The 16,194-nt window shown below is 39.7% G+C and overlaps 1 protein-coding gene across 6 annotated transcripts in view; it reads right to left on the reverse strand.

Annotated features, from left to right (window-relative positions):
• The window catches only part of BEND2 (BEN domain containing 2), a 23,727-nt gene continuing 7,533 nt past the window's right edge, over nucleotides 1-16,194 (reverse strand). For 4 of the 6 annotated variants that reach the window (XM_015272996.4, XM_040650734.2, XM_040650737.2 and 1 more), the window contains 10 exons: nucleotides 13,599-13,759; nucleotides 12,450-12,521; nucleotides 12,194-12,268; nucleotides 9,914-10,018; nucleotides 7,329-7,839; nucleotides 6,067-6,267; nucleotides 4,998-5,134; nucleotides 4,165-4,378; nucleotides 2,741-2,944; nucleotides 1-831 (listed from right to left, as the gene is read on the reverse strand). In XM_015272996.4, coding sequence (XP_015128482.2) covers nucleotides 695-831; nucleotides 2,741-2,944; nucleotides 4,165-4,378; nucleotides 4,998-5,134; nucleotides 6,067-6,267; nucleotides 7,329-7,839; nucleotides 9,914-10,018; nucleotides 12,194-12,268; nucleotides 12,450-12,521; nucleotides 13,599-13,759 — 1,817 coding nt within the window. In that variant the 3' untranslated portion in view covers nucleotides 1-694. Of the gene's footprint in view, nucleotides 832-2,740; nucleotides 2,945-4,164; nucleotides 4,379-4,997; nucleotides 5,135-6,066; nucleotides 6,268-7,328; nucleotides 7,840-9,913; nucleotides 10,019-12,193; nucleotides 12,269-12,449; nucleotides 12,522-13,598; nucleotides 13,760-14,460; nucleotides 15,484-16,194 lie in introns of those variants that run through there. The other 2 variants (XM_040650740.2, XM_040650728.2) reach the window with 2 other exon arrangements.

Raw genomic sequence — 16,194 nt, forward strand, 5'->3', positions numbered from 1 at the left:
TAATTCAGTCCACTAATAAATCTCAGTGTTCTGAGGAAGAGCAAGCAAGGGCAGGAATAATCACTGCACATCTTTCACAATTTAAGTTAACAACAACAGGACAAAAAGCCTTAAGAACAGCAGTGTAGCCAGACAGCAAACAAATACATCTAACCCTATAAACCAGCAGCCACAGATCTGAACATAAAAGCTATGACTGTGAGCTTGAGAAAGTGTACCACTGATGCTGGTCAGCTCTGACTGCACATGAACAGTATGCAGCACATGTTCTTACAGTGTTAACTAGAGGTCCAAGCACAAGAAGATAATGGAAATTATTCTTTCATAAATCTGAACCAGGATCCAAATCCTGTAGATATCTAGGTGAAAGCTGCAGCAAATTTGCACCTTGTGGACATCAGACCTGATTAGCCATATGCCACTGTGCAGGTGACTATGCCCCTGAAGAAGTATTGTCATCAGTTTTCATCATGATAAAACATAAACCTCGGGCTATTTGTTATGGATTTATTTTCTTGCTTTTGTAGCTCTAAATCAGAATGAAGCTAATTTACCTCCTGACACACAATTTAATAGTCAACTAAGCTATTTATCTTCCCTCACGGAGGTCCTTTTTATCCTCTTCACGTTTCCACCTGCTTCTGCTGCCTTGATCATAGGTATATTCATAGACTGCCTCGGGTTGGAAGACACCTTAAAGGATTCCAGCTGTAGCCTTTTTGTGGTCATGTCTGAGACTGCGGATTGTGCTGTTTATGGCAGCCACACATGCCTTCCAATCATATCCAGTTTCCTTTAGATCAAAGGATGGGTAATTCTCTTGAAGAAAGTCTGAAAATAAACATAAAGGAGTAAATTATCAATTATTTGTGCAAGTTGCATTCTCTTTTTGGATGGAATTCAATCAAAACAAGCACATGCTACCAAAACAGAACAGCCTAGGTCCAGTATGAGCATTGAACAGCAGAATTAGTGCGCAAATATTTTTCCCCTCTGTTTGAGATACTTGACAGTGACAAAAAGGTCTAAGCATTAAAACAAAATATGCAAGGAAAGCAAGGAGCCATTCACATGGGTGTGATCCCTAAGAAGTGTTGATGTTCTACTGCTAAAGCAAAAAGTCTCAGCCGCCATTTCAGAATGCGTTTGGCAAGACTACGCCCTCCTTCAGAGGATCTTTAACAATTACATAAAGAATTTACAAGAATCCTCTTGTTTCTGGTGGATGGTACCAGAGCTGACTGCTCCATCCATTAGAAACGTGGGGATGAAGGGTAGATAATGAGGGTCTTTTCCAATCTAAAGTCACTAAAATAAAACACAGCAATTTACAACTGTAGAGAAACAGCAGTGACAGAAAAGCAGCAAGAATTTCTTCCTAACCTATCTTGTCACAGTACAGTAAACAAATACTTAGGTAGCAAAGGAGTAAATAAGGTAAGACTGCAGCACCTTTATACCCTTCAACATGTAAAATGATGTGTTTTAAGATCGGATATTTATTATTTTGTTTTAATTTCTGATAAGCAGTTTTCTTTGTCATGAACCATGCTGTGAGCCCATTCCAGAACTCTTAATGCTGGGCTAGAGAAGAATGTCATGCAGAAGGCAAAAACACCTGCTACAACTCCAGCCACAGTATATCCTTTCTGATTCTGGAATAGGATTTGCAAACAGAATAGATAACACTAGTTTCCTAAAGACATCATGGATTCATGTAAGCTGAAGAAATGGCAGAACTGTCTATATTCCTACAGTGAAATACGAGGGCTGTTCCGAAAGTAAAACCTCTATTAAATATTGTTATTGTGCTCTTTGTATCAGTAGTTTCCGTGGAAATAAACAAATAGGATTACTATCAGAGAAATGTATGTAGTTTCTTAGGCTACGAGGGATCCTGGGAGGCCTCTCCTCTAATTCCGTGCCCTAAGTAGGGCCAGCTCTGAGATCATAACAGGTTGCTCTGGGCTTTGTACTCTGAGGTATGGAAAAAGGACAGAAAAAGCACAGTCACACATGGCAACCTGCTGCACTGCTTGACTGTCCTCAGGCAGAAAGTGCTTCTTCTCAAGTCCTGTCTCAATATCGCATTTCTATTTAAGCCTATGATCTCTCATTCTCCCACATTCAATTCAGTGCTGCTAAGAGATGGGCTTCTTAAAAAAATCCTTTTAGGTACTGGCAGACCACTAGTACATGCCTACGGAACCTTCCTTTCTAGACCAAGTAAGTCCAGTCGCCTCAATGGACATGAGTACCAGTCCGCAGTCCTTTCTGACAGCCCATGAGCTCCCAGCTACAAAGCTCCTGATTAAGCCAAGGTCTGCTCTCCTGAGCTACAAGGTGGGTACTCTCAAACCTTCTGGATTCCCCCCAGGATCTTGAGGTTCACTGCTTCATAGTCTCTACAGGTAATACTGCCACTGAATATCACATCCCAACCTTGCTCTTAAAGAGCACCAGAACCTGATGTGCTTTACTTCTGGTTGGCCTATCCAGCACCTGTATCAAGAAGTTGCCCCTGATGTCTATCAGAATCCCACAGGATTGCTTTCATCTTTCAGTATGCTGCCCTTTCAAGCAGATGTTGAGATAGAATTCCCCCTAAAGAACCAGATTTGTCTTCTAGAGACTTCCTTGATGAATTCATATTCAGGCACCTCAACTTTCTCCCAACTATTGCCACTGCTTGTACTATCATTTCCCCCACTGTTATCTGACCAGGGATTTTCGTTCTTACCTCTGAGAGCATTAATTCTGTTGCAGTCCAACGGACTCATACCACGTTCAAGATTACCATAGACATTGCTTTTCACCAGTACATCTTCAGTGAACAGATGACGAACGAGGTAGCGAGCTGACAGCTCTGGCCGAGACTTCCCCTTTGCTACATAAATGACTGAGACAGGCAACTGAACATTGCGCCACGGACTTCCAAGGAGTTCTGAAAAGGATACAGAGGGAGAAGTATTTTACTTATCCAACATTTACTGTCCTGCAAAGTGGCTGAGTTACACTACAACTAGAACACAGAAAAAGTCTCCCCTGAAACTACTGTACTGGCTTGGAAGGATCAGAGCAAAACCGTAACATCACAGCTAATTCTAAAACATAACAGATTGTAGACAGATGTCCAAATAGTCAAAAAATGTGCCAGTTTTACAATAGCGTAACAGCACTTCTGATACAATTTCAGCAATGCTAGCAATGTAGTCTGCATTATTAATGATTGCTTTCTAAACTGGTTTCCTCTCACGTGAAAAGAAGATGCTATTTCAATTACAGAAATAAATTTCCACTATTCCAATGGTGCTCAGATCCTCTAAGTGGAAACTGAAAACAGTGAATATTTTAACAGCAACTTGAACCTGACTCTGCTGCAAGCATTAATATTATACATTAAAATATCAGATACATGTACTTATATCTACACATATAAAATATAAATACATATATAAAGCAGGTACACGTATTAAAAAGTAAACAGATACAATTCAGTAGGTCAGTGAGGTCAAAGTCACCTAACAAATCTTGGGTGCAGGAACAGATCTCCAAGAGCCCCACAACAAATCTAATCATATAAGTTATTTCCAAAGGCAATGAACCTCAGCTCATTTTCTCTTGAACTTCTCTACAGGTATCGTATGCTACACACAGATATGTTTTTTTCCATCTGATGTATATTATCCCACATTGTTTAAAAAAAGTATAAAGACTTTTATTGCCCTAAATGTTGGTTCTACAGATCTATGTGTTTTTCTTCTGAAATTACAATATCATTTTACAGATATTCTGTGCTAGCTCACTCTATGACAGTATTTTCCATATTAAAATGCAACTATCAAATAAAAAAGGGAGAAGTGTGAGGTAATTATTGAAAAAATGAACGCCTGAGTAGACTACGTTTTACAACTGTAATTTCCAATTTTATAGTGGGTGTGTATTACGGGACATTAGTAGATGCTCTGTTAGCCAGATCATATTCCTTTTCATTCCTTAGGCAACATACAATACACAAACAAAGTCAGTGCTTTAAGAGGGAGAATCACATTGTACAGTAGAGAGATCTGCTCAACTATTTCACCTACAGTAGCATCTTCTGCTTCTTACTGACTATTAAAAGGATAACACACAAATTCACAGGATGAAAATTCCTCCATTTACCCATGGGTTCCCGAGGCTGCAGTTTTTTGATAGAAGGTGTATGGAAAGTTTCCCGGAACTTATCCCACCCTGAATTCTGCAGACTGTCACTGGTAGAAATGGTCATCATCTGAGAGTTTAGAGAACTCCCTTTACTGTCTTCATTGCAATTTAAATCTACACAAAGTGATGTATCTGGAGTGTCAGCCAATTTCTCTTTCCCATTAGCTATCTCCTGAAACATATTAAATGAGGTTAATACACGCACAGGAAAAAGCCTATCAGTTTTTGAGTCAGTGTTCCAGTTCATTTCCCATTTTGAACAGATCGGATTTCACATATATATAATATAGTTAGTCTTGAATCTCGAATCTCAACCATCAAAGGCACAAATGAAAGAGAAAAAAAATAGTCATAGATCTGCACAAAGCTTTTTAGAGGAGGAAGTGAATTGAGTTATGCATGTTTGGGGAGTGACGTTTCAGTCAATATAAAGTTTAAATGCATGACTGGATATAACTCATGAAAAGCCAGTGAAAACAGTATTATCAGTTACAAGCTCAAGCTCACAATCAAATCTGATGCTACTCCTGGGCAACATTTATAGTACTCTCCTTTTAGTATCCTATGTCTACACATCTCTTGTTGACTGAAGTCTGGACAGGGAGCAGGAAGGCAATGTGAGGAATATGCTTCCAGTATTCCCCATATAGAGTTACTGCTGCAATCAGCAGATACATGCTGAACAATGCAAAAGATGGAACCCAAGGAATTTCCATTTAGAGCAGTCATACGATGAGTAAAAAAATTAATTTTACAAGGAAACACAAGTGTAGTACTTAATAAATCATTACCTTCAGACAACTTACTCGGTTTATTTTTGTTTCAGAGTGCAAACAGCGGATCATAGCATTGATATGGGTGATACAAGTTTTCCAGTCTTTTCCATATTCACTCAAATCGTAGTTTGGAAAGTTAGCTGCAAGAAATTCTGCATATAAAACATAAAAAATTTATTAAGATTCATGACAAGAAAACAGTATTTAAAAGTCTTGTTTAGAAAGAAGAGACAGCTTAGAATTACTTGACGTTTACTCTTCTCCATTTAGGTGCTGTGTATTTCTAGCTTGTATGAAAAAGAGATGGGAAGCTCAGTTTCGTAGCGCTACTTAGCTTCAAAGCAGAAGAGGTACACTGATATCTCTTTGATGTGTTTCAATAACACTTTTTACAATTAAATAATTTGTGGTAGAAGAAGGAAAAAGATGTAATTTATTGCACAAACTTCTTTTAAAAAAGGCTGAGTAATGCTGATGCTGCAACTACATACCATGGTCTCTGCAACCTGCCAGCTTTTAAGTAGGAAACGAGGAAATGCATGGGTTCACACATATGTGCTATAGGATATCAGGTAAATGGCCTGACAACATTTAAAAACAAATTAAAGGTCCTTGCACCTTCACCACTTCTCAAACAAACAAGAAAAGTGAAATTAAGGGAAGGAAAGGAATGAATAAGAATCATGAGGTAACTTTTGTCCCAAGTACACCATGGCCATAAACAAACCAACCAACCAACCAAACCCACCCACAAAATCAATGTCACACATGCAAAGAAGTAGTAACGGGAAATTTAGAAACACTTGGCATAGCTGATGAACATGAAGGAAATGAAACTAGGGAAAAGCAGAACTGTTTTATCTGTATTGGAAAAAAAAAAAAATCAACACTGAGAATCACAAGACAGGATTTTCAAAAACCAAAAGACACAGCAGAGTACAGCACATTCACAACAGCATTCAGTAGTTGAGAAGTTGCTGGACAACGACTACGATTATCCTAGAGAAAAGCACTCATTCTACATTAAAAACTCTGATAAGTACTAAGTAGAACATAGATCTGTGCATTTTGAAAGGTATCATACCTCTTATTGCATTCATTTTATTAGGATCCAGTGAACACCACCCTTGTGTACTCACTCCTATAACACTACACAATAAAGCCTCCTTGGGGAACAAGACACGAACTAAGTAGCGCGCTGCATACTTCGGTTTAGTCTTTTGCCGAGCTTTCATCAAATAGTTTCCAAGCACTTTCACATTTCTCACTGGGTCACCAACATATTCTTTTGTAAAAGAAAACCAAAGAAATTATTTTTAAAAAATAAATATACATGTATCGTAGAGCCACTAAGGTTGGAAAAAACCTCCATGATCAGCTAGTCCAGCCATCCCCCTCCCACCAATATTGCCCACTAAACCACATCCCTGAGTATACTTGCACCCATGTACCCTTTCCTTAAACACCTCCACCACCTCCCTGGGCAGCCTGTCCCAGTGCCTCAGCACTGTTTCTGAGAAGAAATTCTACCTAATACCCCACCTGAATCTCTTGTGGTGCAACTTGAGGCCATTCCCTCTTGTCCTGTCACTGTTACCTGGGAGACACCTTGCCACAATCCCCCTTCAGGCAGTTGTAGAGAGCAAAAAAGTCTCCCTTGAGGCTCCTATAAGCTCTCCCCAGAGCCTCCTATGCACGCGCACACACACACACACACACACACACACATATATATTGTATGTATATAATTATATATATTTAAAATATATTGTTTATAATAATGCAATAATGTAAATAATTCATTGTTTTCTGTGGAATACAGTATTTTGAAAGAAACCAAACACTGGAGGAAAGAAGAGATTTTCCACAAATAAAAACATTCTCTAAGAAGAGAACAGGTATTTCCCTCACACAAATCAGATATGTTGCTTTCTTTACAGGCATATACCTCACCTTTACAGGCAGTCTCTTTTGTGCTATTTGACATACACATAGTATGGATGTATTAGTCATAATACACACGTCTAAGATAGTTTACATCAAGAATACTAAGAAAGAATAAAAGGACTTAGTCTTATAAATAACCCAAAGGCTTGTCTTAGTCTGTGTAACAGCATGTACACTGAACAGAGGTTTTTAATTGATTCCCAGTATATTAAACATTCCTAAGACCTTCATTTCAAGAATTCTAAAGACTATTCCATCATAAAAGCGGTTGTAAAGCAGCCAGCTTTACTCTTTTACTTTTCTTAAGTAATGATAAATAGATTTCTTCAGGCAGAATTTTTTACACTAGCAGCAATTTTTTAGCCTATGCGCCTGAATATTTATTACAAAGAAACTCACCAAAGCTTGGATGGATGGAGACTGACGAAGATGGCACTTCTTTACAAATGTTCACACTCCCAGATGCATTTCTGTAGTTCACCACCACTGCTTCATTTCCCAAACCTGTTTCAGGTGGTGCTGGCATCACTGATGATGCTGCTGGAGATGATGGAATGTTGACAGTACTTTCAACAGTAGCTGAAAGACTTGGTTGTGGAAGAAGGTCAGGGATGCTGTCAGCTGCTGTAAACTGTGAATGCAAGGAATGTGTAGAAACTATGGTGGGGAGTGGAGGGCTCTGCCTAAGAACAGGCTGCTGAGATTCAAGTTCAACAGTCTGTTGAACGCTATTTGTTGTGGAATTGACCTGAACATGACTATTTTGTAAAGCAGCCCTTATGACTGGGTTATGCCTTCCTCGGCCTGGTGAAGAGAGATGAAGTCTTGAATCCCTTTCCATAGACTTTTGTACTCTTATTCTCCCCTGGGACAAATGACTGGAACTTCTGTATGTAAATCCAACTGGTTTCTGTAAATGTGATTCAGAAAACAATAAAAAGATTAAATTAGATATGTATGGTCTTTCATAAACCAAGAAGAACACAGTTTAATAATTATGCTATTGGCAATAGACTACCACAGAATCACAAAACGGATGAGGCTGGAATGGACATCTAGGTCCATCTGGTCCAACATATGCTCAAGTAGGTACAGTCAGAGCAGGTTGTCCAGGACCACATCCAGACATCTTTTGAAGATCTCCAAGGAGGAGACCTGACAGCCTCTCTAGGCAGTCTGAGTCAGTGCTCACCCACACAGTAAAGAATCTCTCTGACATTTCAATTCATATTTGTTGCCACTTGCCCTGTCACTTCACACCACTGAGAAGAGCCTAGCTCCATCACTTTGCATCCTGTCTTCAGGAATTTATATGCAAAGATGTCTTCTGTGTCTTCTCTTCTCCAGGGTGAAGATCCCCAGCTCTCTCAGCCTCTCCTCATAGGAGATGCGTCTGCTCCCTTCATCATTTTTGCGGCCCAGTGTTGGACTTTTCCTAGCATGCTCACACACATGTTGTGCTGGGGGAGCACAGAACTGGTCACAGTAGTCCAGTACTCTTCACTAAACTAATTCGTCTTTGTCATGAAACTAACACTATTCCTCTCTCTTCTATTCTTGTTTTTAGGTCAGACACTAAACATTTATCCTGTCAGTCATCTTCTATCCAAACTGTCTCTTCATCATTTGTTTGCTAGCTGAAGGCATTCAAGATCCAGATCTTGTTTGTAGTGGTAGAGTCCATAGTAAATAAAAAGGACAGAGATTGGTTGAGCTTTCTGTTATCTGACATCCTTTCATTATAAAAAAACATGCACCCTAAGACATACATTCTATTTCAAAATCACTCAGTGAGTAGGAGTTTACATATACAGATGATGCGTTGTTTTTTTTTATTGTTAGATCAGAGGTCTGAACATATTCTACCCTTGCAACCTTTAAAAATCTATCACCTGAATAAAGACATTCCTGAAAGTTTGTCCATTTCTCCAACTAATAAAATGTAGTACCTTTACCACAAAACTCCTTAGTTATATCCTTAACCCATGGCAGATGTAACAATATGCAGCTATAAAAATGGAAAGCATTCCTGATGGTTTTAAAAAGCAAATGCACAGCAGCTTGTTGTGGCTGACAGCAGTTTGTCCCATGTATGTTCCTTCTATGTTTGGATGAATGGACAGAACAAGCTTGAACAACAACAACACATTCCCAAATAAAATGTAATACTTTATTAATAACTAACATGCACAAGACCATCATCACTTTTACTCACCCTTGATGCAAATAACCTTACCGATCTCTTGACATTTCTTGACCCCAGAATCACTTGTGTCACATTAAAAGCTTTGCAATATTGTTGACGAAGAAAGGTCATTAGAGAATTCATGACTTTCTTCAAAAATTACCTGCTTTTCCCTTTGAAGAGTATGTGTACTCAGTCACAAGTACTAATATTCTGTCTCTTAAGTTAACAGGATGAACCATGTAAGAACAAAGTGCATAATGCACTCAGTAGCGTGTCTTCTTAAACATTCTGAAGAAAGGCATTTTATTAGCAAAAGATAATTCTGTATGGTAATGCAGACGACAACACACTGTTGCGACCAAAAATCAATTAGCGAGTAGAACCAGCCTGGGTGGATTCTGTGATGCATAAACTCTCCTCTAATTCCAGAAACCAGCAAGACAGGACACTATTTGATAAAGCTGTAACATCAACATACACAAGCATAAGATAATCCAGAGAATTCCTTCCTGTTCTTTACAATACAAACAGAATTTTAAAGCACCGATGGCGTTAGCCTGAATTTGAAGGAGGACACTGGCAGCTCTGTGACCAATGGTCAGTAACAACACAGGAGATTATAAATGACATATAATAAGAAATCTAAATCAGATTAATTGAAATGGAATCCACACCTACTAGTTTGCTACCAATTTTCCTTTTAGGAACAACAGAGGATTCTATTTTTTCAAATAAGCATCAGAAGATATGAGAGAATTAAAGACGGAACTGAGTTTCTCAGTTCTGTAATACTCACGGGTTTCAGTAACAGTGGCCTAGCACAAGTATGCTGCATTTCTGAGACCTTCCGATGAAGCAAGTCAAGTTTTTTATCCAGCTTCTGAATGGAATCGTACATGGCCTGATAACAAAAGCAGAGGTGAAAACAGGATTGTTTCTCAAGAACCCAAGTTATATGTGAGGAAATCAAGAGAGTTCCATTAAAGACAAAATTCTCTCCCTGAAATGGGGCAGGATTAGAAAATAATAAATGCCCTCTGTAAGTAAATTGAAGAGCATGAATTTACGCACAAAATGTAAATAGCAATGGTAAACATCACAAAACATCAGTAAAAAGAATTCTCGGAGAAGCCCACTCCTGCTACATCAACATGGTTGGCACTTACAGGTTCTTCTTCCTCCTTCTGTCATATGTTTTATTTTACCTAACATTCCATGGAATCAATACCTCACCACTCTTTCAGAAAAGAAATTGTTCCTGATGTCCAACCTGAACTCCTGCTGGTGCAACCAGAGGCCATTCCCTCTTGTCCTATCACTGTTACCTGGGAGAAGAGGTGAACTCCCACCTCACCACAACTTCCTTTCAGGAGCTGTAGAGATCAACAAGGTCTCCCTTGAGCCTCCTCATCTCCAGACTGAACAATTCCCTTAGCCTCTCCTGATAATAAGACTTATGTTCCAGACCCTTCACCATCATCACTGCCTTCTTTGGACATGCTCCAGGGCCTCAATGTCTTTCTTGTAGTGAGAAGCCCAAAACTACAGACAATCTCTAAAGTAAGCTAGATGTTATGATCTAGTATTTAGATTCATAGTAAGTTTGCAAGTACACAGGTCAAAGGCTCACAGGCAGTCAATGAAATACTGATTCCTACATCATTAATGGGAAATACATTTAGAACAATACTGTCTGTAAAGTTAAATTCCTAAATGGAATTGAATCTGGACAAGAATGTCAAAAACAACAAGAAGAGCTTCTAGAAGCACACATATGATATAAGGAAGACTAGGGAAAATGTGAGTCCACTGCTAAATGAGACAGAGGTCCTCATTACATGGGGAAAGGAGAAGATGTAAGCACTGAACACCTTCCTTGCCTCAGCCTTTAGTAATCCCCAGTTCCAGAGACCAGGGGAAGGACAAGGGAAAGAAGGCAACGCCTTGGTGGAAGAGGATCAGTTCAGGGAACACTTAAGCAAACTGGACATTTGTAAGTTCATAGATGCTGATGGGGTGCACTTTGAGTGTGAAGAAAGCTCAAGGAGAAGTGCCCAGTGAGTGGAGGAAAGTAAACATCACTCCTATCTTCAAGAAGGGCAAGGAAAAGGACCCAAGGAACAACAGATCAACCAGCCACACATCAGTCCATGGCAGAAGTAATGGAGTAGCTAATCCAGGAAAACATTTCCAGGCACACAAAGGACAAGAAAATAACCAGGACTAATCAATCACCATGCTTGACCAACTTCTGCAACGAAATGACCAGCCTGATGGGTGAGGGGAGATTACTGGCCGCCTGGTATCCAGTAAGGCCTCTGTTCCTCCTAAGTTCATCATAAACAACCCCTTGTTGTATGGGCAGTGAGGCAGACTGGAAATCAGCTGAGGTTATGTGATCTGTGGTTCAAAGTCAAATTGGAGACCAGTAGGTCTTAGTGTACCCACAGAGGTCAATAGCAGGTTCAGAGCATTGTTAATTATGTATATACCTAAGGACTTTTACTGGACACTGATACTTAGTTACAAGCCACTCACAATTATTCTCTCTAAAGTGTGGCCTGCCACCTGAATCTCTTTCACTCTATGGAGTACTTCAACTTGAGAGTCAGCTAAGTGCTCACCTGAATAAGAGATGGTCTTAGTTTCCAGTACAGTGATATTCAAATTTATCAGCTACTACTTCAATAGTCAATGTCAAAAAAGCTTGCCAAAACAGAACTATCAAGATTCTGGGATGTTTCTGGCAAGCCTGGTAGCTGCAAAAGCTGGGCATGGGCGACAGTCAGATCTTTCCCATTACTGTAAAGCTCCTCACAATAAACCATTTTGTATTAAAGTTTAAGATTGGAAAAATATTCATGCTAGTTGTATGAAGAGCTCAGAGTACAAAGAAATACATTATTGTCTCATTGAGAATACCACAGTTAAGTGAAAGCTTAATAGTTTCAGTGGACAACTGGGAAGTCTGAAGCCTCAGGTTACCAAATAGGTTTCAAGTCTTCCTTAAGTTTAACAAAAATTGTTTAAGGGTCATTGGGTGGGTGGGGGGTAGAAAAAAAAGGAAGACACATACCTGACAATAACTTAGAACTTCCATGAGAGTTTTCTGCTGATCTCCAGTGTAGGAAGCTTCAGATACAACACTCCCCTTTTTCATCAAAATAGCATGAAAAAGAAGTTCAAGTTAGCAATACATACACAGTCTTAGGTTATCTCATAAAGTCAACAAATCCCAACTTCAAACATCACATGTTATTTTAGTCTATCCTAAAACATGCAGCCGCAAGACAACTTTTCAAAGTCAATCAAACAAAAGAAAGTTAACTTACGCATTCATAATCTGGTTCATACTCATAAATTACACTCTCACTGTCTTCATATTCTCCTTCACCGGTTCTCATCTGGGAAATGACAGGAATAACTTGAAATGTAAAAAGCAACAGAGAGACCCAACCTGGACAGTTTCCATTGTAGCTCTATTCTCTCCCTGGCTACAAAAGGGCCCGAGGCAGTCAGATTTAACAAGGACATCTTATTCACATGCCTATAGTTAAGTCATACGAATACTCAGCTCACCTGTAGTTTAAGAATATTGCATATCAACCTCTTGCATACTACTAATAATATGTATTTTTAATTGGTTATGCTAAGGCCAGAATCTCCTCATCTAGCTATACAGGTACAGCTACTGCTATACAGTTAGACAGTAGTATAGTTAGTGATGCACTATTTGTCCAGGCTTATGTTATTATGAGACTCCACACAGATTTTTATACTGATTTAAATAAATCTATGGGGAAAAAAATCCAGACATTTATTTCACTGCTTTTAACTGTGCACACAGATACTGTAAAAATGTCACTTTGTAAACTAAAAGAAGTGGTCTCATGCTTGAAAGGCATTGCATGAAAACTCCTTTTAGATGGGGATCAATAGTGCCACCACCTGGACAATGCTGATGTTTCTCTTTGACAGGATAGAAGCAGTTCCCATCCATTATGCACGATGGTTTCTGTCTCTTCCCCACACCCAAACTTTATAATAAGGAAAGTCCCCTGTTAAACATTACATGCCCCAACCTCTCAAATTTAAGACATTAACTTTTGCATGTTGACACCAACAAGGTTTCAGATCTGCCTCAAGATAAAAAAAAAATATATACCTCATTGATCAGAACTGCCCATGAGAGTTAACCCCTATTCACCATGAAGTTCCAACTCTGTTGCCTTAAACTGCACAAAGAATGTTTTACTGCAAAACATGGGCATCTACGTGAAAAATCAGAAGTTGCTTTCCCATGTAGACAAGTTTCTGTATGAAGTACAGCACCCAGCACAAGGTTTCACCCTTGCTAGGAGCTTCCAGATACAATACAGATATCATCATCAGACACACACAGACAATGGAAGGACAAATGATGTTTCCAGTAACACTGAAACTGGTGTCAAAACAAGGGGCCGCTGCCTGGTTACACATACCACATTCTGTCCCACTGGAGTTGGGGCAAGTCGCTTTCTTTTATTACACAAAGAGACAAAATCCATTTTTTCAGGGACATGACCATTTCCTCTCTGTGTACTTGCAGAATGGCTCTTTTGTGCTTCCACTTGTTCAGCCAGGACCAATAAGCCTTCACTTCCTGGAAAGGTGGAGGAGAAGCAAAGAACATCAGTGTTTTTTTTCCCTTTGAAATAAGCATTTGATTATGAAAGCATGCACAGTCACCTAAACACAACAACTACAACAACAAACACAAAAACTGACTTCCAGCTGCTTGGTTATTTGAAATGTTTAATCCTCAGCTGTCCCTTCCCCACACTCACAGGGTCTCCCCTCCCTAGTTCTACCACTGAAACACTGTACAAAGAAAAAGATCAGCTCCAGGTATGCCTTCTTGTGTGCCAATGTAGGTCAGGGATTCCCAAACACAAACTAGCCACAGGCAGTTCACAAAATGACTCTACCTCAATATGTGGGTCTGGCACACAGTTGAAAAATACCATTGCTGCTACAACAGCAACATTCAAGCAATTGGAAATGATAATTTTTTCCAACAGCCTAAAATGAAAACCCCACAACTCTCACCAAACTCAATTTAATAAAATTTTAACTGATGTGCTTTACCTGTTACCCATCACCTGCATCTTCATACCCTACCTTCTTAAGGGCAGGGACTCTCCTCTTGTAAGAACACACAGCCCTAATACTGTTGCCTCAAGCTTGCCATAGGAATACTGGGCAGAGCTCCAGAAGATACCATGTCCACTCTTCAAATGCATGAAAAACCCTGGCAGTTTTTAACACAGACTAAAACAGACTTTATGCTTTGGGGATGCTCACAGTGAGGACATGAGCATTCCTCTCCTCTGCTGGCATTCCCCACCAAGCAACTGCTGACACCTGACTTACACACCATACAACCTGTTTCAAAGAAAGGAAAGAGGTGAGGAAAAAGTCATTGCAATGTTAACAAAACAGTGGGAGAAAGGGACTCCAGACAATTGTTTCTGTGCTATGGAAGCCAAATGCCCATGCATGGGAGAGAAGGGCTCCTTAAGCAGCCTGTTAACCGGGAACAACACCAGGGAGATGTTAACCGGGAACAACACCAGGGAGATGTTAACCGGGAACAACACCAGGGAGATGTGGCTCTTGGTGGAGTTTGTACAGGTGGCACTGCCTTTGTTCAGAGGTGGGGGCTGGAAACAAACACAGCTTACAGTCTTCCCCTCAAGAGGAAAGCTCTTTCAGTTAGGATAAACTTCTTAACCAGACCTCTCAAATCTTAACTACTAATTATTTTACTACCAAATACAGCCAGTCCTTAACAAAGGCATTGAAAACAAAACTACCAGCCAACCACCACCAACAAAATAGCTTGTCACCCCTTCCTCTCCCTCCTAGCTCTTTCCAATCCTAAAGGATTGCCAGACCTGCCTTTTAAAGGACCTGAAGGATGTTAATAGACTCTTACAGTTCATGAAGAAAAAAATCTTCTAAAATTTTTCAAAAAAGTCCATCATTTATAGGTTTGTGCCTCAAACTTTCAGGAAAGAGCTATGGCAGCTCATTAAAAAGAAATGAAAACAATTTTGTGAGAAAATAAAGAGTAAACTGTTTCATCTTGATTTTTGTATATTCTAGCTATAGATCGAGCTAAGTACTATACATATAGGAATTGAAGAACAAAGGACATTAGAAGAAGCTGTACAGGAACCTGTAAAGAACAAGACCTGGCATAAAAAGGCAAAACTAAGTCTCTACATTTCTATCTGCTGTGAATGAGCATTTGGAAAGCGGAAAAAGTATGGTGGACAATTTCTGTGGATTCCTACAGCACATTCCTCCCAAGTAAAAAGGTCTGCATGAGAAAAGTTACTAGGGTAGTTTTTACTACTCTTGCAAAATAACCAAATTGATTGATTTTATACCTGACCTGAAGGAAGAACTAACATTTGGGGCCCTCAACACTTGAGTCTAGAGGAAGGCCACAAAGATGATCTGAGGGCTGGAGCACCTCCCCCATGGGGACAGGCAGAGAGAGTTGGCGTTCTTCAGTCTGGAGAACAGAAAGCTCCAGGCAGACCTTATAGTAGTCTTCCTGTACCTGACAGGGATTTACAGGAAAGCTAGGGTGGGACTTTTCATAAGGGCATCTAGAGACAGAATGAGGCAAAATGGCTTTAAACTGGAAGAGGGTAGATTCAGACTACATATTAGAAAGAAATTCTTTACTGTGAAGGTGGTGAGACAGTGGAACAGGTTGCTCAGTGAGGTTGTGGATGCCCTCTCCCTGGAAACACTCAAGGCCAGGCTGGATGGGGCTCTGAGCAACCTGGTCTAGAGGGAGATGCCCCTGCCTATAACGGGGCTGGAACTAGATGATCTTAAAGGTCCCTTCCAACCTAAACCATTCTATGATCACAAAAATGAAGGGGGAGAAATCCATTTCAAACTGAATGAGAACAAGATAAAAATACCAGAAAGCAAAGGGAACTGCTTGGCTTCTATGCACTAGAAGAGAAAAAGGCCAGGACAGACAAAACTAGTAATACATTCAGTCTCATTTTAAAA

This window comes from Gallus gallus, chromosome 1 (assembly GCF_016699485.2).
Source record: "Gallus gallus isolate bGalGal1 chromosome 1, bGalGal1.mat.broiler.GRCg7b, whole genome shotgun sequence".
Lineage (NCBI taxonomy): Eukaryota > Metazoa > Chordata > Aves > Galliformes > Phasianidae > Gallus > Gallus gallus.